Source organism: Neopelma chrysocephalum, unplaced genomic scaffold, assembly GCF_003984885.1.
Source record: "Neopelma chrysocephalum unplaced genomic scaffold, ASM398488v2 Primary Assembly neopelma1_65, whole genome shotgun sequence".
NCBI classification, from domain to species: Eukaryota; Metazoa; Chordata; class Aves; order Passeriformes; family Pipridae; genus Neopelma; species Neopelma chrysocephalum.
This window is the reverse complement of record NW_020897722.1, coordinates 5079759-5105309: the sequence shown is the minus strand read 5'-3', so window position 1 is coordinate 5105309 and position 25551 is coordinate 5079759. Positions and strand designations below refer to the sequence as shown.

The 25551-nt window shown below is 41.7% G+C and overlaps 1 protein-coding gene across 1 annotated transcript in view; it reads right to left on the bottom strand.

Moving 5' to 3' along the window:
• MAD1L1 (mitotic arrest deficient 1 like 1) overlaps nucleotides 1-25551 on the bottom strand; it is a 352256-nt gene that overhangs the window by 234469 nt on the left and 92236 nt on the right. Inside the window, exon 11 of the mRNA XM_027683662.1 lies at nucleotides 13245-13389. Coding sequence (XP_027539463.1) covers nucleotides 13245-13389 — 145 coding nt within the window. The remainder of the gene's footprint in view (nucleotides 1-13244; nucleotides 13390-25551) is intronic.

Genomic DNA, 25551 nt, shown 5'->3' with positions numbered 1-25551 from the left:
GACACCCTTCAAAGCTATGACATCCTTATGGACATGCAGGCCAGGCACAGCATGCAGAGAGGAGGGAAGGGACTCCAGCCTGTGCCTATAAACCAGGCCACAACTTCCACAAATAAAAGCACTTCAGCTTCAGGAAAAAAAAAATCAGATCCTTGTACTAATACAGGTTCACCAAAATGATACCAGATGCTTCCAGGGTATGACAAGACTCTGCAGATGTAGAAAATCAGTGAAATGCTGATGCTAACACAGTGGAGCAGGCGGTGTCACGGAACACACACGCACGTGCTACAGCAGAGGACTTGCTACCTGAAGGAAGGTCATTGTCACAGAGGTAAGGCACAAAAACCTGCAGTCTGCACTGTGGGACTTCATAAAAACACAAATATTCTCTGAAGGAGATACAATAAAGATTTAACAGCTTTCTCACAGTGTTCCTGTTTGACTTGGGCTCAGGTCTTCAGCCCTTCTATTCAGGCATTTCTGTTCCCCATCCTCTTTCATAACTGAGGTAACAGTGCTTCTCCACCCCACAGCAATGACAGAAGGAATACAGCAGCTCTAAATATCGAGTACTAATAAATATGAGTGACAGTGTCATTCAGGTTCCCAAAATAGACAGCATTTAACCTTCATTAGTTGTTAACAGCTCTCATAAGTCTACCAAGCATTAATAGTCAGATATTTATAACACATTTACCTCCAGACTGAGTCCCAAGACAAAAAAGAGAAAGGACAAGCAATGTATCAAGGTTCCTCCCCTCAGAGTTTCTTATCACTACTTCCTGGGCAAAAGAATTGCCAAGAAAAAGAACTCACTGGTCTGGATGAATAAACCTTGTAAGTCCCAAAGCTGTCCCTGGGGAGAGCAGCAACTGTGCTTGTTACACCTTAAAAATGCAGCAAAATGAGAAGATACCATTTTTCTTAAGTTGTATTTGCCTGAAGAATGTGAACTTTCTAATTTACATTTAATTTTATTAGTCTTTCTTATAGCATATTAAAAGTTAATAACAAATCAAAACTTTTGATGCAGATTGTTGGGCATCCCCTCATCCAGTGGAAGCAGAACCATGGGCAGAATCCCAGCAGAGCAGGAACAGCTTGCAGGTTCTGTCAGCTGAGGACCATCCAAAATACAGCAAATTGTCCATAAAGCAAAGTATGACCCCCTGCCCACCAGCCAGGGTCAGCAGGAAGTCCTTTATCTGCTCTTACTGATAATTCAACTGGAAATGTCTACATAGATATTTTACCTGCAGTTCAGAGATCCAGTTCCTTCAGTGGAGCAGTTTGACATTAAAACTAAACCTGTGTAACTGCTGTTTGATGAGGGGCAACAATTCCACATCCCTGCTCCCTCTTCTTGAAGGAAAACTAGTCCCTCTGCAGAGGGAGAAGTAGTGAGAACATAAACACTGACAAAGAAAACCCCAAACTCACCCTAGGTAGGTGAAATGTAATAAGACCTCTTGAGAAAGTCACAGCATTTTTTATAGGATGCAGATTTAGAGGAGTCAACTGGAGCTGGTCCCTTGCAGGGATCAAAAATTTCTAATGTTAGGGAGTGAACCCCAACAGAGCACAAGACTCGATGCAGAAGATGCACCAACAACTGGAGCAGAAGGAGCTTCAGAACCTCAGAAGTCACCAATCCATGTCCAGGCAGAGAGGAAAGCGAGGCAGGGAAGGTGTGCACATTTAATTACTTCTGGATTTCTGTTTTACATGTGTTATCTGAAGGAAAACATCACATTCAGAACTTATGTTTCACATCCTTCCGCCTGCGTGTACCTCTAGAGAGTTAAGCTATAAACCTGGCTATTATTTACAGCTGCTCAGGATCCTATTTAGGGTATTTTCAAGGGATTCAGCAAGGTTTTTTTCTTCTCTTTTACGCAAGTAGAAAGCCAATATTGGAACACAATGGCTACAAACATAGCCCCAGGTTAACACCACACATGACAAACTCGTGTGCATAGATATTACATAAGAAACACGTTGGCTCACACAGGGGTGGGTTAAAGAGCTTTCTGGAGTTGTTTTAATAACTTCTTTGGTAGAAAAGATTCCATTTCAAGCTTTTAAAGTGTGATGAACATGCTCCATTATGAACCACTCACAGAGCTTCTCGGGACCTGCACCTCTGTGATGGTTCCACCACAGGGAGAAAGCACAGGGATGAGCACAATCACTCACTCTGCTGCTACAGAACACACGTTCAGGGAAGAAATGGCCACTAAGCTGAGTGGTACTTGCCTGCCCAGGAGTGGAGAGGGTTGTTTAGAGGTACATGAAAGCAGGCAGGTCCTTGCAGAAGGCAAATCACCTGGGCTGCTCAGCAAAGCTGTGCCTGGATGGGACACTGAGGCAGAGCAGGAGGAACGTGCGGCTGCTGCCGTCCCTCAGTGTTTAGGGAGAACAAGGAATGGCTCTGAGAAAACGAATAGCTTTTTGGCTTTAAACTGGGAGGGAAAGGAGAAAACAAACAGATTATTTGCTTGGCATTTTGCTAGAAGCAAACAGAAGAGCTGAGATTTACTTAAGGCACTGCAGAGTGAACTGGAGGTGGGAAATAAATTGCTTTCAGGGAGACCCTCCAAGCACTGAGGTGGCACAGGTTACCCCCAGCCTCCACAGCCTCATGTGTAGAATGAGTAAGAGAAGGATGATGGTCAGGGATACAGTGGTTAAAACAGGGAGTGGGAGAGATGTCACTGTAGTAAGTACAGCCACTTGTTCATGTTCATTTCATGCAAAAGGTCAAAAATTCTCTTGTATGGTGATTTTCATTTTTAAAAAACAACCCAGAGTGGTTCACAAGCTTTTTTCCCCCCCAGCATCAAACTCTTACAATATACTATCTTAATAAAGATCTTCATGTTGGAAAGGGATAAAAGAGGCATTTTGTTTTGATTTCATTATATCTCCTGAAATTGCTTTTCTCTTTCTGCATTTTTTTCTTGTCACTCAGTTGTGGTGGCCCTCACCGAGGGATAATGCAATAACACTTCTGACAAGGTCAGCTTTCCAATAACTTGGTAAATGGCATTTCCCAATGACAAAACAAGCACAGCTTCTCCTCTTTTGTAATTAATACAATAGAAATGTCAACCTAGAAACTTGGTCTCCAAAGGTAGTTTGTTATTGACAGAAAATTAATTTATTAAAGCCAGAAAGCATTTCCTTATCTGCAAAACTGAAAATGCTATTTACAGAGTAGAACTACTGTTACAAGCATAAAACATAAAACTCCTGCAGCTTATGTACGTGTCTGAAAAAACAGCAACTGAGAAGAGTCACATTGCCTAAATTGCTAATTCAGGCACTAAATCATTTTGAGAACTACACACCCATTTTGGAAAATCATTTTGCACATGCCCTGTAGAAGCACATGATTCTGTGCTGTGTGCATGGTCTGAAAGAAATATTACTTTTCATCCATGCTTATCTTTATTTAATCACGTGCTCAAAGGGAGAAAGGAAGTAAGAGCAGTTCCTATCCCTGAAAGGGGAATGAGGTCTTGGCTCTGCCCCATGGAGACTTCAGGCATAGCCCATGCACCTCACTCCAAACCTATGTGCTATGCAGTCAAGTAGGTCAAAGCTTTCCCTAGGACCTGCTGCTCTCCTTTAAATGCACACAAGGACAGTGAGCCCCAAGTCCTGTCACCCATTTCTTTCTATATTTAGATTTTACAGCTCCTTACAGGCAGATGTGAGCTCCAGAAGTGCCATCGGTGGGGTGGAGATAACCCAACAGGGGAAGCTGTGCTCACGTCTCAGGGGGAGCAAAGGGGTGGGGGAAGAGTATTCAGCTGCAGCAAAACAACAGACCCTGCAGTTACAGCACGGGCTGGCACTAGCAGAATACAAATTTTTCTGTGTAAAACATTTGCCACTGATGTCAAACCCAGCCCCCCAGGTGTCTGCAGCTCCCAGGCACGAGATCAGCACAAACCTTCTCAAAAGCTTGCAGCAAAGTGATCAGTTTAAAAACGCTCCTCTCTTCAACTACTTTCACTTTAACGACTTTGTCTCAATTCCTTACACACAGTCTCGTGGCACCCAAAGCAACATGGACTAGAAGACCAAGTAGGGTGGAGTCTCTGCTTTCCCCAGTGTTGCCACAGGAGCAAGCACGTGGGATGATCCAGCACTGGAATAAGCCCATTGCACTTTCTACAGACCCAACACAATGGCAAGCAAAGGAACACACCCACCGGAATCCTTGGACTTCACTACCCCAGGAGAGTAAAGGAGATGCAGACACAGACAGACATATTGAAACATTGCTCTGGTTGTGCTTCCCTGTACTTAACAAGCAGCTTGGATGCCCTGCAGGGTTGTAGGACCTTCCTGCACACAACCTCTACAAACTAAAACTTTGGTGCAAAGAGATCTCCTCCTCCCAACAGGAAGAAAGTTCAACATCATCTTGATGTAAAAAGCTTATCTTCTTTTCCTGGCTCATGCTCACACTTTACCTGTTGATCCCTTTCCAAATTCTTGACTTCAAAAAGGCAGTGAATTTTCTAGGGAAATCCTGAACCCCTGGATTCAGACAGACAGAAAATTAAACCTTAGTTCCCCCACTGTCCCAAACTGGTTCCACCCAAAGAGGCAATTTTATGGTTAATATTCTTCACTGGTTCTGGTCTAGATGCCCCATAAAACACTAAAAAACCCCAGCAGCTGTTCTGTATATTGAGAAACATGTAGTATAATAATCTCATTACATCAGTCAGAATTCATTAACTGAAACTAGACCAATTCTTCAAATTTTCTATCGTTTCTACTAAATAAATGTTGATGACTCTATCTGAAATACTACCTAAGCAAATGTGTTCATAAAAGAGGGAACAGTACATTTCTCCTCAATGCAACAAATCATGGGTCAGAGACCATTTCCATGATGCTTTGTAAAACCTCATTTGACTTCTAATATATTCATCAATTTAAGCAATGCTTGACCTGAGATGTTGTGAACACACACTGAACAAAACAGTCCGTACTGCACGATCCTGTGCCAGAAGTAATCCAAAACTCCTTAATTCTCCAGATAGTCCTTCAGTTTTCTAAAGATTTTGGGGCTTCATTTGAAAGGATGCTCTGGCTGGTGTCTGAGTAGTGCAGCTGTTCTTACCAGAGGCTCACATCACATGTTGAAATAAGCTACTGTGCAATTACTTAATTATCTCTCTCTCCTATCCTTTAAAAAAATCCACTGCAATTCAACTTGAAGCAAACCCAGTTAATCCAGTTTTATGGCTGAGAATTAAAACAGAGAGAAGTCAGAAATTCAAAGCTGCAGTTCCTGTGGCAATACCACCACTCTAAGAGGCACTGATATTAATGCCTTCAAACCGTAAGTATTTGAGGAAAAAAGAAATAAAAAAAAAAACAACAAAAAACCACAAAAAAACCCCCTTTTCTGTAGCTTATCCTTGCTGGTATTTCAGAGCCTGCTGTTCAGAAATCCTATGCCCCTTCCCTGTCCTTGGATGCTGCCCAAGCCCATGCCCAGCCACCTCTCTGAGCCCCCTCTTGCTGTCCCCCTTCCCTCGTTTGTGAGGCACAGCAGTGAGGTTTGTTCTGCCCGACTTCCCCCAACAATAACTCCCTCATTCCACCCATCCATCTTCCCGCCTGCTTCTCTGCCAGACCCGCTCAACCATCCTTCATAATTCAGAGCTGAGGAGCTAAGGAATAAATGTTACAGCACACGCATCAAGGGAACTATAACTTTGAATTACCTGACCTGGGTGAGTTTAAATTCTCAGCCATAACATTGGATTAACCTAATTTCTTTTTATTGAATATTTTACCTTTAGAAGTCCTACAGCCCTTTCTCTCGGAGAAATATGAGAACTGAAGGTCATATAAATTCTTTTATGGGTATATTTCTAATTTTCATAATATAACCTCTTAGCATTGAGCATTAATATCTAGTGGTGGCAGAACAAAGCAGAAGCCAGTCAGTATTCGGGGGGGGAAAAAAAAAATCACATTTCTATTGCTCTTCACAAATACCTCATAAAATAACACATAACTTTTAACTTTGCTTCATATTCTGAATTGTTATAAAATTTTAAAAAACTCTCTAAACATTCTGCTTAAATAGAAATTATGTCAGACATAACATCAATAGAATACAGAGGCTGTCCTTGTGCCTCCACCTCAAAAACATCAGATATAAAGATAATAATGAACTCCATATTTTTATCATTACAAGGTTTACCAGATACATAATAAGGCAAGGGAAAGAATTACACAAAACCGATTCCCAGAAAATTGTTAAGATAATTTTTATGAGCTCTTTTATGCTTCTAAAAGGGAGGAGGAAGCAAGGCCCATGAATCAATTCATCTTCTGCCTCCAGGCTGGTCATTTGAACTAACACTCAGCAATTCCACATTGAGAGCCCTCAGGTGATGAAGCTCTACTGTAACAAAGCACACCACCTTCATCCTCCGTGGGACAAATTCCTACAGGCACCCACACAGGTACTCAAAGTAGAATATCCAAAGTCAGTGAAAAGGCAAATTTATCCCCTAGCTATGAAGAATTAGGGCAACAGCCCAAGAGCAAAAGCTCTCACTAGAGAGGATGCAGTGGAAAGCGAGAAGGCGAGGGCAGACTCGCTCCCAAACATCTGCAGTGCCCACAGCCCCTAAACAAGCTCCAGCATCTCAGAACCAGATTCCCTCGACAGATATAGACTGACAAGTCAGAAACTAAGGGAACTCTTGGGCTTTGAAAAGCCATTTTGGAGCAGGATAAACAAGTGAGAACTCAACAACTCTGCACTGAGTACAAACAAGTGAGTAATAAACCTATGACCAAATCAGGCCAAGTAAGGAACAATGTCAAAAGAGAAAACAAAGCAAAAGAAAAGCATGCACTGCTCTGGGAGCCATCACCAGCAAACACACACTCTCCTGCCTTCCAGAAATCTGCAAATCTCACTAGAGAACCAGTAACATTTTCTGGTTTAGTTTAAAGATACTTCCTCCTCCCAAATGGTCTTTGTGCACTGTTTTGAAACTACTACAGCCAGCCTCTTCTCCAAACACATCGATTTTAGCCCTCCTTATTCATTCTTTATTGAGAGATTCTGCAATTGTGTTAGCAAATGATATTAGCAGGCCCTGTGGAACAACCTGTTTCAAAGGAAAATGGCTTGTACTCATTTTATTCTGGAAGACAATTGCCATTTGCTTAATATAGCCATGATATTTTACTGAGGTAATTATACTCTTAGCTATCAGTAACAATTAAACCCTTAGATTGAGGTTGCTTAATAAAGGTCTCAAAATAAATAACACATTCCAAACACAGAATTTTAAAATGTCAAGCATGCAAATAAGATCTTGTAATGAATATAAGAAAGCATCAAGTATAAATCAGCACAGAGTTAGTTTGTCATTGTACCAATCTCTGCAAAAATTGCCACTTTGTGGGATTCTGCTCAGGAAGCTACAAAAGCCACAAAAAGGGCAGTGCAGCAGATGAAACCATTTCAATAAATACTATGGCTGGTTCATGGCAAGGCCAGGGTGAAGCCACCAACACTGCTGTGCTTCTCTAGGTGCTGGGCTGAGTGACTTGCATTGTACAGTCAAGACCATGCTGTACCATACTTTTCTTTGGTATTTCCTGTAGCAATTTCCATGAAAACTAGAGTTAGACCATTCCATTAGAAGCTAAATAAAAAACTCCAAAACAGACAAATTAGAGGGTACAGATAAAGGAGAAAAATCACTCAGACTCTGAGATTAGGTCAACAGATCCTAGAAAGCATCAGATATGGAAGGCAAAAAACTCAGTATGCTTTATCCAGCAATCCAGACACTCCTGTGAAAACCACAAACACAAAGCCCAACAACCACCTTGCATGAGACTGAACTTGGGATCAATCTAAAACCAGCTTGCAGGGGAGGAGATTATTCATAAAAGCACCTACCTCATCTCTGACCTGTTGGTCCTCATCCTTTAAAAAAGGCACCCTGCAAGAGGAGTCTGGGAATTAAAATTGATGATGCTACTGACTACTAAAAATTACAATTCAGCAGCAACCTGCTCCAAGTCCCAGCACTCCACAGGCAGCAATCACCTCTTTCCCTCTGTCCCACAGCTGTTAATGATCTTCTGTCTTCTTCTGCTCTTATCCTCCTCCACCCCTAACTACCAAGCACCTTTCTGCTGAAACTATTTAACTGATTAACTTAATCAAGTTGAAATTAGAGAAACCTGTGGTCAATCTAAAAGGCTGCTGAGTCTCCTTCAAACACAGAGTCCTGTCTCCCTCTTCTTAGACATGCAAGATGGTGTAAGCAAGCACTACTTCAGCTCACAAAACTTGCCTTGCTGAATCTCTGAAGAGGGAGAAGTGGAATTGCTTTAAAATGTATTTATTTGCAGGCATAAAAAGAATATAACTTCCATGAGTTTATAAAAACCTATGAAGGGGAGGCACGGTGAGCAGAGGGAAAGGCTTGGCAAGGGCCAGGCTGACAGCAGCTAACAGTCATGTGTAGAGCAGCAGCACAGCTGGTGATGCACGAGCAGCAGCACTGCTGAAATGACATACACAGAGTCATGAAGTGGATTGAAGGAAGGAAGAAGTATCATAACAGCCAGGGAAATCATTCCACACTGCTCACAACCCAGAGGAGAGGCTCTGCTCTGCCCCAAAGCCAGTGTGCTACCTGGATGCAGAGCAGAGCACAGGTATCATACCCAAAAGAAGGTCTGTCACAAGGATCTCTTTGCCAGGGTGGCTCTTTTTCCAGCCTCTGAGTGCAATACTGACTGCAATATTTACAGCTGATTTTTTACACATCCTAGGAAAAGGGTTAATTCACCGTCTTTGCTGAGCCCTCAGAACTCTAAGATCCTTCCTTGAGCTTTAAAATCATCTATCTACCTCCTAAGAAAAAACATAATGCAGTACCCAGTATGACAGAGAAGCCATCAGCATTATTTTAAACCTTTACTGATTACAAAACAAAGCAGATGGCAAATCAAGTCATGAACTCCGCATCTGCCATGCTTAATGAACAGTTTAATTACCTAGTCCCATTTCAGATGCATCTTTGCCACTCTCAGCTCTGGGAGTCACTAATATACTTCACACTGACTGATATCTCCAGGAACATGTGGTATCAACAGTCAGCTGGAGTTGGTTAATCAATACTTGTTTAATCTCCAACTTTTATGGTGATGGCCTAAATTATGTCTCAATAGAAACAGATTTCCTATCACATCACATGATCTGGTTGAAAGCTCAGGAAACAAAAGGGAATTTTTCAGCCTCTTCTCTGGGCAGCAAAGTACCCAAAGGCAGACGAGTGCACAGACGGGGAAATAAACACAGTGAAACAACAACATCCAGTACAAGCAGATTAATTCACTCGTTGCATTATGCCTTATCTGAGAGCAAGGGATGCAATTATGGCAGTGTGCATTCACAAAGTCTACATTTTGAGAAGTAAATTGGACTCATTTGGAGTAAGTTACAACTGAAATTGAGCTTCACATTTTGAGTGTTGAGCTTCCTGTGAAGGATCACACACTGGCTGCACAAAGCAGGGCATTTTGTCTTTGGTCAAACCTGCTGCACGTGGTACGGGCTGATCCTACTCACTCTGCAGCTTCATACATTCTTTCCATGACATACTGACTCAGATAAGGACTTTCAGAAAGGGCTTTTCATTTTAGGAGACTTCTATGTCACATAATATTTCCTAAGAGATTTAAATTTTAGCCATTCAGTAGCAGAACTGACTGTTTTTAACAAGCCCACTTCATAAACAAAGACCAGGAGTTGTGTGCAACGCTCTCAGAAAAAGAGAAATACTCACAAGCTTAAGAACAACACAGAAGTCAAATACAAAACTGTGTGGGTAAACATGGCATTCAAAACAAATACAGCAGGAAATCAAACAGGAAAAAGGGCAGAGGTGGACTAGGTTTTTCCCCAGCATTTCAGGTATTTCCAGGACTGCTGCATCGCAACTACCTCAGGTAACAAAGGAAAGATTAAAGATTTCCCTAAAAAACTCTGAGCAAAGGCAAAGCAATAAGACAGCACAACAGACAGCAAACCCAGCCAGGCAGATCTCCGAGAGAGTGAGTGAATGCATCCCTTCAAACATCAATTTCTGTTTCATCACCTTAAGTGAAGAGAGTGACACTCCAGGAGAAACCTTCCAGCCATCAATGTCTGAAAGCCTCGAGGGTGTCCAAATCTAGTCTTACGTTTCACTGAAAACATGTAAATCAGAAAACTGGATTTACAAGGACATATGGGACAAAGAGATCAACCAATATGTTCTAAACAGCAGTTTGTCAACAGGAATAATCGAGATGCAGCTCCTCCTCCAGCCCACTGTCAGCGGTGGAGTCGATGGGGCTGGACCACTGCACTAACACATCAAAGACTGGAGAATGCTGTTCTTCAGGTCTGCCAGGGAAGAGAGATTTGTAGTGATGCACTGAAGTATCCCAGACTGACAACTGTTTCAGTTCCAAGCAGTGAACCAACTGGAAAGGCCCAAGTAAGATCAAGAAAGCCCCAAAGAAGCAAATGAGGCGAGGAAGCAAGACAAGGACAGAGAAGTTAAATGTACTGAAATGGAAATATGAGACCAACTAAGACAGACAGAGACTGTGGCAAGTAGCAACTGAACAAGTGAGACAGGGAGTCTGTAAGAGCCACAAAGTACTGCTTGAATCTTGAGGAAAAAAAATCCGTAGCCATAAAAGTAAGGTGAGAAGGAATCAGACTGGCAAAGCAAGGACCTCCTGAAGAGAGGATTCATGATTTACTACTGATTCATGATTTACTACTGAAATATTTGGTACTGCTATTAGGAAATGAAGAACAATTTATTCTTTTCTATTGATCTTTTAAAACACATTCAAGGTTCTGAGACTTCCAATTGACTTCCAGTGTTCCAGTCTGAGCCCACAGAAAGGACAACTGTTACTGCATTAAACTCGCACTGTAAAACACATCTGATGCCTTTCAGCCCTTATTTGCTCAGCATACAGGAACAGATTCACTGCCCTGGTGGAGGGTCAAACATACACAAATGCAAAAGTCATACTATCAAAAGCAATAGCAATTCAATCAAATATATAATAGTCTCCCCCAAATTAGATTTTCACAGTCCTATTTAACAAGACAAAGCTTCAGTAGAGTGAACTCATCTTTTCCATTCTCAAATTACATAGAAGCACGCTGTACTACTGATGCCACTAATTAGATGATTAAATACCATTCTAGGTGATATGCTTTCAATGTAAAATAATTATTTTTGACGGGCAATATATTTGCTCAATCTGATTTTAAATCACAATATCATACTTTTTTAATTAAATGAAATTCCTTCCTCTGATTTTGCATGAGAAGAGCAACCAGCAGGAGAAACAGTGCCAAGGATAGATTGTCCAAGTTCCATAATGCATGTATTTCTTCACAAAGGACCCCAGCATTCTCTGGTTGGAATATAAATTTTCAGAGAACAGCAAAGTCTTTATTCCTTTAAAACAGGTCAGTTGAGGAACCACTGAGCACACTGAAAACTTTCCCTGTCAGACCAAAAGATTTTTTTGCCATGGTCTGATGAAGGACATTTCCAACTTTTCCTCTACTCCTCTTCAGGGGGAGAACAGCAAACAAAGCAAAGGCTTTGTCTTCCTAAATAAATCAGGGTACAATCCATTACATGACAAAGTACTGTTGTCTTTTTGCCCCGTACTTAAAGAAAAGTAATGACATTTTGTGTTCTATGACAAAAAGTGTTTCTGCTGAGCACTGGAAATAAGTTAACAAAGAGAATTTTTTAGAAACCATCTGAGAAACTTCCTTCAGGGCTGAGCAATCCAGCACAATGTTGAATAGCTGAGAAGGTCATAAAGGAAGGCTTTTTTTACCGGGCTCAGTATCCACCTGTGTCATATCCAACCAGGCCAGTACGAAACCAGACCACTACTGAGGGCTGTCTGCTGCTGGGGGTACGAGAAAGACTGAGGAGAAGAGAGGCTTTTTCTGTTTCCATGGAGAGAGCTTGGTCCATCCACCCTGATTGCAGTGCCTGCCTCAGTGGGAAGCAGAAAGAACTGCTGACGTTTTTCTCTTCTCACTTGTGTGACTCTCCATGGCATCAAATTCCACAGTCGGAAGATCTGATGGAATATCCTCTTGTAAAGTGACTGCTTCATGCTTCAAGAGCCCTGCTTACTGCACCATATATCACAGCTTCTTTGGCTCAACAATGACACGGAATTACACAGAACTGGGTGCAGCACAATTAAAATCGATCAAAATGCTTTAGTTGACACCAAAAATTAAAGCCTAAAGCACAAGCAACAGAACAGTTCTCTTCCCTCCTTCCTCCCCACACAGGGATGTGCCTGGCTCCCTCACATGAGCTCTACCTACTCGAGTCTGACCTTCTGCACACACATAAGCTCACTTACGTGAGGAGCTTTATAAGATCAGGGAGACTGCTCAGATGAGGGAAGTTTTGCAAGGAATATTCTTGGAAAGTGAAGTAACTACCTTTCTGACTATAGTGAATTATTATTCCCTTTGGGGAAAGAGAGCTCTCAGAATTTAATATAAAATTTTCAATGCTCTACAGACTTCAAAATTATTGTATAGAATTTCATCACGAGAGCACAGCTGATATAGGATGATGCAGACTTCTTTGATATATCCTATAGAAAGAATCTTAAAACGAATTTTCAATTTACTGGTCTAGTGCCTGCCATTACATTCGAACAGACTTCCAGCGTAAGAGGAAGGCAAATCTCTTACTCTCTGTAAATTGTTTTTCCACAGGAACAGTTGACAAGGTGCCGCCGTTTCGCTCTCTTTAGGAAAGGAGGCAATGCAGCCAAAGCCATTATAAATTCCCTTCAGTGGCTCAAAACACTCCAGCAACAACATGATTCAATTCTCTGCCCTCACACAGGTGCCAAGCCTGAGATGAAGTCACGTATCATCAACATGAGCCCAGATGGGGGGAACACCAGCACAGCCTTAGCAGGCACAAGTACTTTTATTCCAACGAAGTCCTAAAGACAAGTTTCAAGTCTCTTACGGCCCCCACTGTGCAAAGACCCCACGGCAACTCTGTAGTACCAGTTACAGAGGTGAACAAAGAAGAGATAGGAAGGAGGAAAGAAAAAAAAAGGACATGGGCTTTTCCAAACATGACCTAGAAACTCACCTTGGTGAGGAGCACCACACGTTTCTGCAGCCGCCTGACCAGCGCTTCCTGATGCTCACGTCTCTTCTTCTCATCCAGGAGCTGGCTCTGAACCCGCAGGATTTCCTCCTGTAGCTGCTGCCGGGCCTTCTCCAGCATTCGGGCACTGAGGAAGATAACACAGACCTATGAGTTCTTGACCACTGCCTCTTAGAGAGATGAGAAAAACTTGAGAGAAACATCACCATGACACAGGACACCAGGATTGGTGCCACCCCATCTTAAGGCTGTGCTGCCGAAAACAGAGTAGCTGCAGTCTCATTATCAGCTGTTGTCAGAAAAAGATATGAGAGAAGAACCATCTCAGTGACAGCCTTCTTGTGCAGCACAACACAATTACTGGAACCTCACACATACAAAGCATTTAAATAATTGTGTATCTGTTTCAAAATCAATCCATTTGCCTTTGAGAAGGTGTTTTGTTTTCAACAAACAGCACACAGTCTTGGGTTCTACTGGATCTTTTCATCTTTTTCTAACAAAGTAGAAGTAAAACTGAGATTTAATATGAGCTGCTTTGACTGACAGATAGTACTCAGCAAGTAATTAGAGCCACCACCTGCACATTGGTCTTGCCAGCAACCTGTGTTGGAAGAGAAATGTCTTCTGAGGCCAGGTGATTAGCACTTCTTTTGAAATGTGGGCATGATTCTCTATTAAACCAGAACAGCCTGGCCCCTCTTTTTCTCAGTTCTCTGTGCATCACGACGTGGTGATGCACAATTATCTGTGTGTTCCTGGAGATGCTCTCCATGTGTGCCCTTCAGACACTCAGGCTGCTGCTGGGGCAATAACAGGCAGCTGCTCCAAGGCTCAAATCAAGCAGCTCATCACAGACCAACTGATGGCAAAGCACGTGATGAATAACAAAATAAAAGTGAAATTATTCTTGTGATTGTTAAGAGTTGGTTCATTATTTAAATACGACAGGTTTATCCAAGACTGAACTAAGTTAAGTATTTAAAGAGTGAGCAGGACATGAAATAGAAGTATTGCATACAAGTCAAAAACCCTCAAGCAAGCGAAAAAGATCAAACCCAGCATGCCTAGTTTACTCAGGAACAGAAGATCTTTGTTTCTCTGATGCTAAAAACAACACTGGAAAATTTATGAGTGCTTCAGAGGGGTCTTATTTCTCATTATAATTAAAAGAAAATAAATCAAAATGCTTTTAGATAAAATAGCACTATTGTTAAGGTACTGTTTAGATAGATCCAAAAGGGAATACTGCCTGAAAGGATGCTCAGTATAAATCAAGTACAGTCTGCACTGCCAGGTCACCAAATTGTATTTTCTGGGAAATTTATGTAGGAATTCACTCAAATTCCAAAGCAGCTGCCTCCCTACCTCAAAATCATCCTCCTCCTTGAAAATATTATACCTTTTAAAGCACTGGATGAATCAGAAACCTGTTTCAAGCTCCAATTCAATTTGGAACCATTCACAGATTAATTTAAGAATCAGGAACTATGAAATAGTCTCTTCATTGTTGCATTCAAGTGGAGAAAGTTCATCAAGACGGCTTCACATCTGCATTTGAAACTGGATAACTGCATTACCAGGGCACCACCACTACCTTGGATCTGTTTTAATTAATCAGTTAAGAAGGGAACCTCTTTCCAAGAGTAATATCTGTAGTGATGGAACATGCACGTGGGCCAGCTCCAAACAGGGCAGAATGGATGGGTGAGACCAGGTAACCACAACTTTTGTCTTAAGATCCATTACAGTTTGTTCAACAATACTCTTTTTTTATGCATAGGATAAATAGAAGTACAAAACTCTCATCAACTGTGTTACAACAAATTAAATTGTACTATGGAAACCTTACTGCAAATATTTTTTGCTCTTATCAAAGAACCTTAGTCCTGATTAGAATCAGAACAGAAGAAAAAAATGCAAACATAAGATTAAATACTACCAAACAGACAAAAATCTCACATATTATTATTCCAAAACATTTTGATAAGACAATGGAGAAATCTTTTTTCCTAATCTCCCAATATTGTGACTTGTTTTTATGAATGCTGAGTGGACTGACAAATTATGATTGATTTGACATTCACAAAGAAAAATGAGATATGTGCTAGGTTTCCTTCCTCAAATAATGAAAAATATTTGAGATTCACATCTCATGGAGAGCACAGACATTCAGCCACATACAAAACTCTCAAACTAGGCTGGAAAACAACTGTTTCAAAACATGAGAAAAGTTAAGCAAAGAGAGACAAATGGGCAATTTCCTCAGCGACTGCATGGAAATAACAGCTTCATCTGTTTATATTTCAGCCTCAGAACAAATGCGACGTTAATGTACATAAAATTTAAATTCCAGAGATGTCTCTGAAAGCAGAGACAATCCTCAGCTCTCGGAACTATGTGTTACCATAGGTTTCCTTCCTATGGGAGGCGTGAAATTCAACTTCCTTACAACTCTCCACACCATGCCAAAATACATTATTGGGATCCTTTCTTCCCCTCTTAGAACAGATTGATAATTCTTCCAGAAACTGCACCAAATACAACATAAACTGCCTCTCTAAGAAAAAACGCAAAAGGAAAAGTTATATTTCTTATTGACACAAAACAGAATTTGAAAATAAGTGCTCAGAAGCAAAAGCTGTTAAAACCAGACTTGTGCACTCTTCTTCCACCCTGATGGCACCTATGGCTTTTCAGAAGTAATTGCTCATTCAATATGAGCATTAAAGTATAAAATAAAATAGGCCCAAAGTTCTCCATTCAACATAAGCTTGGAGAACTGGCATTTTAAAATCTTTACAAGTTCAAAGCAAACCTTTCTAAGCCTTAAAGAGAAAAAGTCATTTCTGTTTATCAGCCTATTAATGTTCCTTGTTCCACATCCCAGTGAATGAGATGCCAACATCTTTCTGTTCTGAGCTGTTGAGACTCTTCATATTTTCCTCTTCCTTTTCTGTAATCCACTTTAATGCAATCTTAATGATAAAACTTCATTTTCCAGAATATTCTTTGAAAGACTGAGAACAATGATGGCACAGAGTGAATACTGAAGCTATAAGATACATTTTAATAATCTCCTTCAAAAATTACAAAAGCAGATGACAGTTCTCCCCCCCACACCAGTGATCCATAAAACATTATTTTAATCATTCCATCCTTTCAGTAGCCAAGTACCTCAGTTACTAAAAAAAATAACAGGGAAAACAAACAGGATGCCAGAATTGGTCTGTGTATCAACCTGAGAGGAAAAGAAGAGGCCCCCAGCGGCACAGAGACAATTAGGAGAGCAACACTGTCTGGGTTGTGTTGTCACTCAGGAGAAGATGAGACACGTGTATGTACCAGGGCCAACTGTCAGGAAAGAGATCACATCAAAGAGAAGCACCGAAAACCAGAGTGTGACAGGAAGAACACTGAGGGAGCACGGAGGGAAAACACAATGACAGCGCGATCGGACACACGCAACAGAAAAAGGAACCGCGCCACCGCCATCGACATCTTCATGTCAGAGCCCAAAACCAAAAGGTTAACGCAGGAGCTAATGAGGCAAAAAGGAGCAAGGGAAATTGTTTTGTAGCAAGACATTTGGATGAAGAAATGCCCATTCCTGAGGCTTGACAACTCGGAGCCGTCTCAATGTATCCAGACATGTACAGACAGTACACACATAAACCACGCCGGAAACTGATAAACAGAGATGAACAAGAATGTTATTTTTCAATCCAGTTCTTCCTCCCAGGTTTAAAAGCCAACATGAAGGCATAACCAGCAACTGGGTAACTTCAGCCTGTTTTACACTGTTCTGGACAGCAGCAGGACATCCCTGTCTGTGCCCTCCCTCAAGAATCTTTCCAACCTCCAATTTCTGATGCAGACAACTTCCCCCCTCAGCCTCTGCCTAACCTGCCTCGATGGGAAACCCCACCATCCAGGATGGGAATTAACAAGGAAAACCGGAAGGGAATAGGTGATGACAAAAACAGTCAGAGTTAAAGAGGGACAGGACACAGGAAAGGAAAGGTGGGGCTTGGCAAAACAGAAAAATATCCACCTTGTGTTAAAAAGGAAAAAAAACCTGATCTACCACAAAATGCTGCTGAAAAGACTGACTGGAGTTCTGAGAACATGGCTGCAGAAAGGAGTTGCCTTAACTAGTATATTTAAGGGAGATAAACGAGCAAAATAAGATTGTTTGGCATCTTCTGCTTCCTTTCTTCTTCAGAGAGAATTGTGGATATAGGGAAGCAGCAGCACCCATCCCTGCCCTCAAACACTCTCTGGCTACTGAGACGGTGGGACCTGTGGAGGCCAACAGGTCCATGTTATCTATTTGCTCACTACATTCAGGAAGAGAAACAATACAAAATATGATCATCTTTTAGTGGAAGTTATCACAGGGGCTATATTTTATTTAAAGCTTTAACTGTACCTTACAGACAGCCATATGAAATACTGCTACACAATATACTACATGAAACAGTCTACAGAGAGTTGGTAGGACAACAAGCTTTCTTCTTGCTATTTATTGCTCACAAACATCTGCAAACTTTCTCTTGGTTCACACCTTGTATTTTCTCAGAGACCTTTTCCATAACTCACCATCATCAGGCTTCCATAAATCACAAATCATTCAAAAATAAGCAGTTCATACATCACTTTGCTGCTCTACGTACAAGGAAGACTCGAATCATACTGAATTTATAATGAGGGAACAACATAAAGAGAATTATTTTGCTAGTGCAGCCAGATGAAATGGGTAAGAAGCAGACAGACGTTCGGAGCTTTATTATTACACTGACAATGTTTTATCTGTGAGACAGTATTTAATTTTACTCCCTAACCAGCAGCATAACTATCAGGCTCAGAAACACAGTTCCATCGAAGCAAACAGTTACAGAACAGAAATAACACATTTTCTGCCCCAGCACAATGGCCATAATTGACTGGCAGGAGCTAAGATTTACTAAAAGAAATTCACATCAGGCACCCTCTGCTTCCTTTCATTACAGGGTCAACACACTTGCTGCAGCACCGGGGGTTTTGCTGACGGCAGCGACCCAGAGGAGCCAAGCCCAGGAACGTTGCCAAAATGCAGAGGCCGGGGTGGCTCTACCTGAACAGATACTTAATCAGCCACTCAACATGAGATTTACTGTCACAGCACTAAACACGCTTCCCACATCCATCATCAAGATGAGAATGAAAGCAATGTCTTAATAAATGAGAAACTTCCGTGGTTTGTTTTGGGTTTTTATGTTGAAACATTAACGATTTTAACATCCATCACTGAATTCTGGAATGTAAAATATTTCAAGGGTGAGACAACTACAGGCATAAATGTCCTTTTCCTAAAGCCTCTAAACCTTAAGTGTCCATAAGGCCAAAGCTTCTACTACAGGCATTTATTTGGTGAATAAAACTTTTACTGGTATTTAAAAACCACTGAGCCCACACTGCTCGCTGTGCTCTTACTACATTTGAAAATGCTGCTGTCTTCAGTACAACTGGATACAGGAGAAATCAAGCTGATAGATGAATAAACAAAGTGATTTATAATAGCTTATGTAGACAAATCCATTAAGGGCTTTTGGTGTGTCCAAATGCTCATGGCTCTTGTTCTGAATCAAAAACAAGTCAGAAACACTTGCATCCTGAGCAAACTGATTCCCTTCACAGTGCTTGGAGACAAGCAAATACTAAACATTCTTAATAAAATGCAAGTAATTAAAAAGCAGGAATTAAAAACAACAGTCCTCTATGATTATTAACACAGCATATAGCCAGCACTCCATGTATCATCTCTCTCTGGATCATCATTTGTATGTGGCATTTGGCAATTACACAGAACTATTTTTAAAGAGCATTCACTGATAAGGATTTTCCACTCCCACTCTAAGATAAGAATAATTCCTCCCCATACAAGTTTCAAGTGTCTTTCCAACACTGCAGAGAACAGGATGCACACTACAGAGATACCTTCTGACCACAGACTGATACACCAAACCAAGCCAAGATGTTCACTAAACTGTTCAAAATGCATCACAGGGAGTTGGGAAGAGAGTGTCTCCATTCCCGTTATTTCATTAAGAGTCGTGCTCATTTAGTCCCCTTTGCAGCCCCTCATTTTGGCTCTCCTAATGACCCTGGCTGGTGAGGAAAGGCAGCCTGTGGGCAATACTGTCAGTAAGGAAACACATGGAGCTTCAGCACCAAAAGATGCCTAATGGCTGCTTCCTTCCCTATCTCCCCACACTCAGCTCTGAACATCCAACACAAGGGAGTAAAACACTGGAGAAAAGGAACTGCCATAGGAGGGAGGAAAACAAACAAACAAGTCCCCAAAAAAACAACCCCAAGGAAGAATTCTGAAAAAAAAACCTTTTCTCCAGCCAGGATCCAAGTACCCTCTCTGCAGCTGGCTTTATTTACATCATCCTATTGAAACTCTAAATGTTTCAAGTGTTATTACACTTTTTTCCTTGAAAACAAAAATGACAACAACTGAAACAAAACTGGGAATGAGAAAACCCAAAGACTGAAATAATTACTAATCAAAGCAGAGGCCTGTACATGGGCTGCTGAAGTCACTGGCCAGCTCTACCCAGTAATTTCGCTTCGTGTCGGCTCTGATGAGTTTTATATTTCTAACATTTCATCAATTTGAGTCACTAAATTCAATTTGCATTCACAGATAAACAGAGAAGGAATAATAAATACTCTCATCTGACCTTGAAGTGTGACACAGAAAATCGCCCTCGATGATTTCATTTCAGTCTGAACCAGCATGAATAATGCAGTTGGCCCCAGCAGTTACCAGTCCATAATCATACTTGTGGGCTGGAGGAACTCAGGGCAGCGCCCAAATATGATGGAGAAAGTCAAAACTCCCCACTCTTTTTTGTACTAGTCCTTTTCTGCTGTTCCCTCACTTTAGAGATGAAGCTTCTACCTCTGTCCTTCTCCACCAAACCCACTGACTCCCACATGCACATCCCAAGGATTTTAGTTTGTTATACGGTCATGAGTGGGAAGTAAGGTGAAGGCATTGTAGAGTTTTCTCAACTTAACCCAGTATTATGTGCATTATAAAATGCACATAATAAGCCTTCTCCCTCCCAGTAAGCTGTCAAGTCACTGGGCCAACTCTCCAGCACAGCCACACCACACAGGCAACTGGTGGTATGAACACCATGAGTGACTAAGAATATTTCCAATTCCTGTTATACATTCAAACATACCATGAGAGCAGGGAAAGTCATCTGGGAATAGGCAGCATAAGAGCTGAGGAGTTGTAGAAAATAAAGAACTGATAAAGAGGAGTGAAAAAAAGAAAATTTGCTTGAAGTGGGGAAAGAAACGAGTAGGAGAATGGTCGTGCTGAACTAAGTTGTCAGCAAACAAATGTGCTGAAATTCTAGGCTCTTGACAGTTAGATAATGGCTTATCTTAATAAAATAAGAAGGGTCAAAGTGTTTAGATGAGAAAAACAAAACATTAAACCCTCCAATGCAATATAGCAAGTGAGTCCTCACAGACTGGTGACTCATTACAGCTTCGTGAAGGTTCTGAGGATCTGTTTCAAATTACCTTTTCCAATGAGACCTCATTTCCAATGTGCATTACTGTACTCCACGGTGAAATGAGTATTGAAATGAGGATTGTATATTCCTGCCCAGTCACTCTCTTTTTTTTTTTTTAATATCTGAATGTAAGAATACCTGGATGAATTTACAGAAACATAATTGTCTAATATGTTTTTTGCAGAACAATTCAGTGAAGGACCCCCACCACAACTCTCACTAAAATACAAAGCTATGGCTCAGGATTTCAGCATCAGGCTTTTGTCAGTGAAAACCCCTCCAGGTTATGTGATGAAAACCTGTCTAGGTTTTCTCTGGGGACTCAGAAGAGAATTCGTAATGTTACTTGTTGACAACAAATAAACCCAAACAATTAAGTGCTACCCCCCAGCATTTACCCATGGGACACTGGCACAGATAAAAGCAAAGGAACGGCTGCAAAGTCACTCAGCTCCCTGTGACAAGCACTCTGCCAGACTGCTGTTCTGGGCTTTTCTTTCTCACAGGCACCAATTTAACTCCGTCTCAAATCCGCCTCCCACCTGCTTTGACTCAACTTATGTCAAAGCAGTCTACCAGGATCCAAGCCATATTAAGCACAGCATTGTAACAGACCTGCTAATCCTTAAATCCACAATATGGAGGCATGTTAAGTCTGCAAAAGTCTTAAAAATTCCATGACCAAATAACCTGACCTGCAACCGTGAATTTTCCAAGTGGCCCCATGTCTTTGGGCACAAACAATGTGACATGGTAAGGGAGGATCTTTCCTACCACGCTCTAATAACAAAGCAGGATTCAGTGCTAACTGCATCTGTTTTCTGCAGGATCTCTGCCTCATTTGCTGCAGAATATGGAAGACTAATGAAGCACAGAAATTGCTTAAAGAGAATGGTCTCACATTAAGGCAACTGAAAGTCTCCAAAAAAAGCTGGTTCCAATTCTTGCCTATGCCAGAGCTCCCAGTGACACCGTGAACTTTTCAAAGGCAGTCCTTGGTGCTGAGCTCCAGAGCTGGGTATTGACACTGCTGCTGAAATCAGGAGCAGCTCCTCATACCATAGGAAGCCTTGGGTAATGCTAAGTAAGTGTTCTGAAAGAAAAAGTTTCAAATATTCCACGTTGCCATCCCCAAAAATAAGGCTATACTTTCTCCTTGGTTTGCATCTGGTATAATAGGACTAGCATAAGAAATAACTAATAAATTATTAAATTTCTCTGTAGAAAAACATTAATAGCTGCTCATTAAGTCAACATAATACAGTGTCTCTGCCAAGTGAAACAGGAATGTTTCATGCTATAGGAAACTAGACTAAAGAGGCACCAGGTGACTTGATTTCTGGCATTTCCTACTCTCTGAGAGCTTCAGCTTGCAACCCTGATGTTGCCTTGCAAGTAGCTATTTTCCCTATGGAGAAAATATTCCCTTAAAGTTGAAAAAAAAAAATAAAAGCAAGAACATAAATTTAAGAACAAGAATGAGGAAAAACAGTAGAGTTAGCTGAAAGTACCCCAGAAACATCCAGTGTGGGTTAAGCTTCATCCCAATTATATCATTTTACATTCTCATATACATCCATTTTGGGCATGTACATAAGCACACACAGACCCACGAAGCAGAGAAGAGCTGGTCTCCAGCCATCTGGTGTCAGACACTGAGACTAAAGAACTGGGATCTTTCCAAGCTCGACTGTCACACCAGGAATATCTGCCATTCCTTCTGCAGCGGCTCTGCAGCCCCTCTCACAGAAATCCAAGGAATTCTGTGCAACTGCACATCCTCCCTGCTCAGCTGTGTCTGGGCAGCTTTCTGGGCAAAAGGTTTTCTCAGACCCTGCTTCCAAGCCATGACTTTTCCCCATGAAAAGGATATGCCCAGATCAGACTCACTATGAAGTCCTGCTAAACTCATTCCTAAAACATCCTGTGGATGTTTGTTTTCCCTGTTTCACCCAGAAATCCAGAGCACTATTTCAGTCTTCCACTGGACTGTTGACACTATTAGGACTTACCTGCAGGGCACCTTTCTCTAATTTCTATCCCCCAAATTAGCTCAAAGAACCCTTAAACCAACACAAGGCAAGGGGAATAAAGCTGTCGCTGTGGAAGGAGAACTGCCAGAACAACTACATTTATAGCCCTGTTACATCAATTCTTCTGCATCAATATTTTTAAGTGTTTAATAAAACAATACTACATGCAATGCAATCTTTTTGTAATGAATACTTTATACAGAAACCAGTCAGGTGGGCATGTAAATAGCCTTTTATACAGCAGTTTCAGGTTTCAAAATCACTAGATGAGCAGAGAGGTCAGATCTTTTATTTTGTGGTGAAGTTGTGATAGGGAAATGAATTTACAGACACGACAACCAAGTCACTTTGTTTCTGTACCACTCAGAAATGCTCTGTTCAATGTAATTTGGTGTCAGCCAGTTGGTACCACAAATCACACATCAAACAGCTCCAAGTTGGAGGGACAGGATGATAGTCCAGTGTGGATTCAACAGGTACAGTGAGAAGTTTCTGTCCTCAGCACTGCAATTCATCACTGTCTTGCTTTAACCCCAGCCAGCAACTAAGCACCACACAGCCACTCACACCCTGGTAGAATGGGGCAGAGAACTGGAAGGGTAAAAGTAAGACAACTCTTGAGTTAAGAAGAGTTTAATGATTGAAATTAAATAAGATGATGATGATGATAATACATGGTGATGGAAAATAAAATAAAGACAAATAAACCCCAAGGAAAACGAGTTATCTAAATGAAAACAATTCCTCACCACCAACTGATCAATGCCCAGCCTGTTCCAGAGCAGTGGGCTCCTGCTCAGCTTTCCCCCTAGTTAATATGCAAAGTATGACACCAGGTGATCTGGAACATCACAGAATCATAGAATGGTTTGGATTGGAAGAGACCTTAAAGATCATCCCACATCCCAAGGGCAGGGACACCTTTCACTGGACCAGGTTGCTCAGAGTCCCATCCAACCTGGCCTTGGACACTTCCAGGGATGGGGCAGCCACAGCTTCTCTGGGCAACCTGTGCCAGGGCCTCCTCACCGTCAGAGTAAAGAATTTCTTCCTAAAATCTAATCTAAACCTACCCTCTTTCAGTTTGAAGCCATTCCCCCTCACTCCATACCCTTTTAAACAGTCTCTCTCCATCCTTTTTGTAGGCTCCCTTCAGGTACTGGAAGACCACAATTAGGTCACCTCAAAGCCTTCTCTTTTCCAGGCTGAACAACCCCAATCCTCTCAGCATTTCCACAGGAGAGGTGCAAAGCATGAAAGACAATGCTGCTGATGTGTTTATTTTTGCAAACTCCCTTATGAAGGAAAGAAGAAAACCTTCCATGAGAGCTTACACGGTCCAGCAAAACAAATTGAGAAGTGAAAGTTGCCAAGACCAAGACTAAAAGCCCAAGGCAATAACTGGGACACACAGCTCAAGCTCTCTGGAGCTGCCCATCAGCACAATTAGCAGGGCTGGTCCCCCCCAGCCCACGTCCCCCGTGTTCAATAGAGGCACTTTGGCAGCCAATAGATGGTCTGTGCTCAGCACACCCTTCGATTGCCACCTGTCTTCCCTTATCATCTCCCCTGCTGCCTCCATTGTACCTGATTAATACATCCCATTCCTCCTGTTTATTCCCTTATCGATCCGCCGCCTCCTGCATGGGAAAAGGCGTCAATGCAGTTAAGGGCAGGCACCTGCTTGGAGACTTCAACCTTCAGCTGCTTTCTGAGAGAGCGTTTTATTCTCACTGGATAATAAGATTCTGTGGTTAAAGGAGCTTTTAGGTATTGGCATTGTCATAAAGTGTTCCTTGTGTCCTACTTCAGTGGAGCTGACAAACTCTCCGCTTGCTGTCACTGGGCTAATGAGAAAAGAAGCACTTCTAAAGAGCTTTGGGTACTTCTGCATTGCAAAGTGCAAAGGAGAAAGTAAGATATTTCATCGATGTTCCATTTCACTACAAAGCCCCACAAAGAGGAAAGAAAAAAGGGAACGTTTCTGCACAATCACTGTATCAAGCAAGCAGCTCACTTATTAATCTCTCCTTCCTCCGCATTCTCTGGCTTGGGGGCTTGGAAAGTTGACACTTGACTTGAAAAATGCCAACTCTAAGCAGTTTATTTCCTCTTGAACTTTAAGAGCTGACTGAGACAGAAATGACCTTTAAAAAGGCAGGGTTAGTTCTTGTATGAATTGATAGAAGGATTCTTTGCTTACACAGCACAGCAAGGTACTGAGCAAATCTCCTATACAAACTCCCCTCCTCACCAGAGGCAAGAACAACACCGTGTTCCATCCTCCACAAGATCCACAAAACTGGAGGATGTGGGACCTTGTGACCCAGCTTGTCTAAATCAAGAGGGGAGGAGGAGGCTACAGCCATAAATCAGTGACCTTTTACGTGCACAGGACAGAGACTACACCAATATTCATACCCTCAGGACATCTTCCATCACAAGGAAGGCAGGCACAACCAAAATTAAGTAGACCCACCAACTTGTACCTAAATCCCACCACCAGCCCAGGCTACAAAACAGCCACGCAGGCCAGTGGGGCACAGCAAGACACCAGGACTCTTATTTTGGGACATCTCACTGGTGGTTGTGACTTTGCTTACACCAATCTGCTGAAGCTGCTGAAAAAGAAACTGATCCTTAAATGGCTCATTAATGGTCTTCTATGAAAGG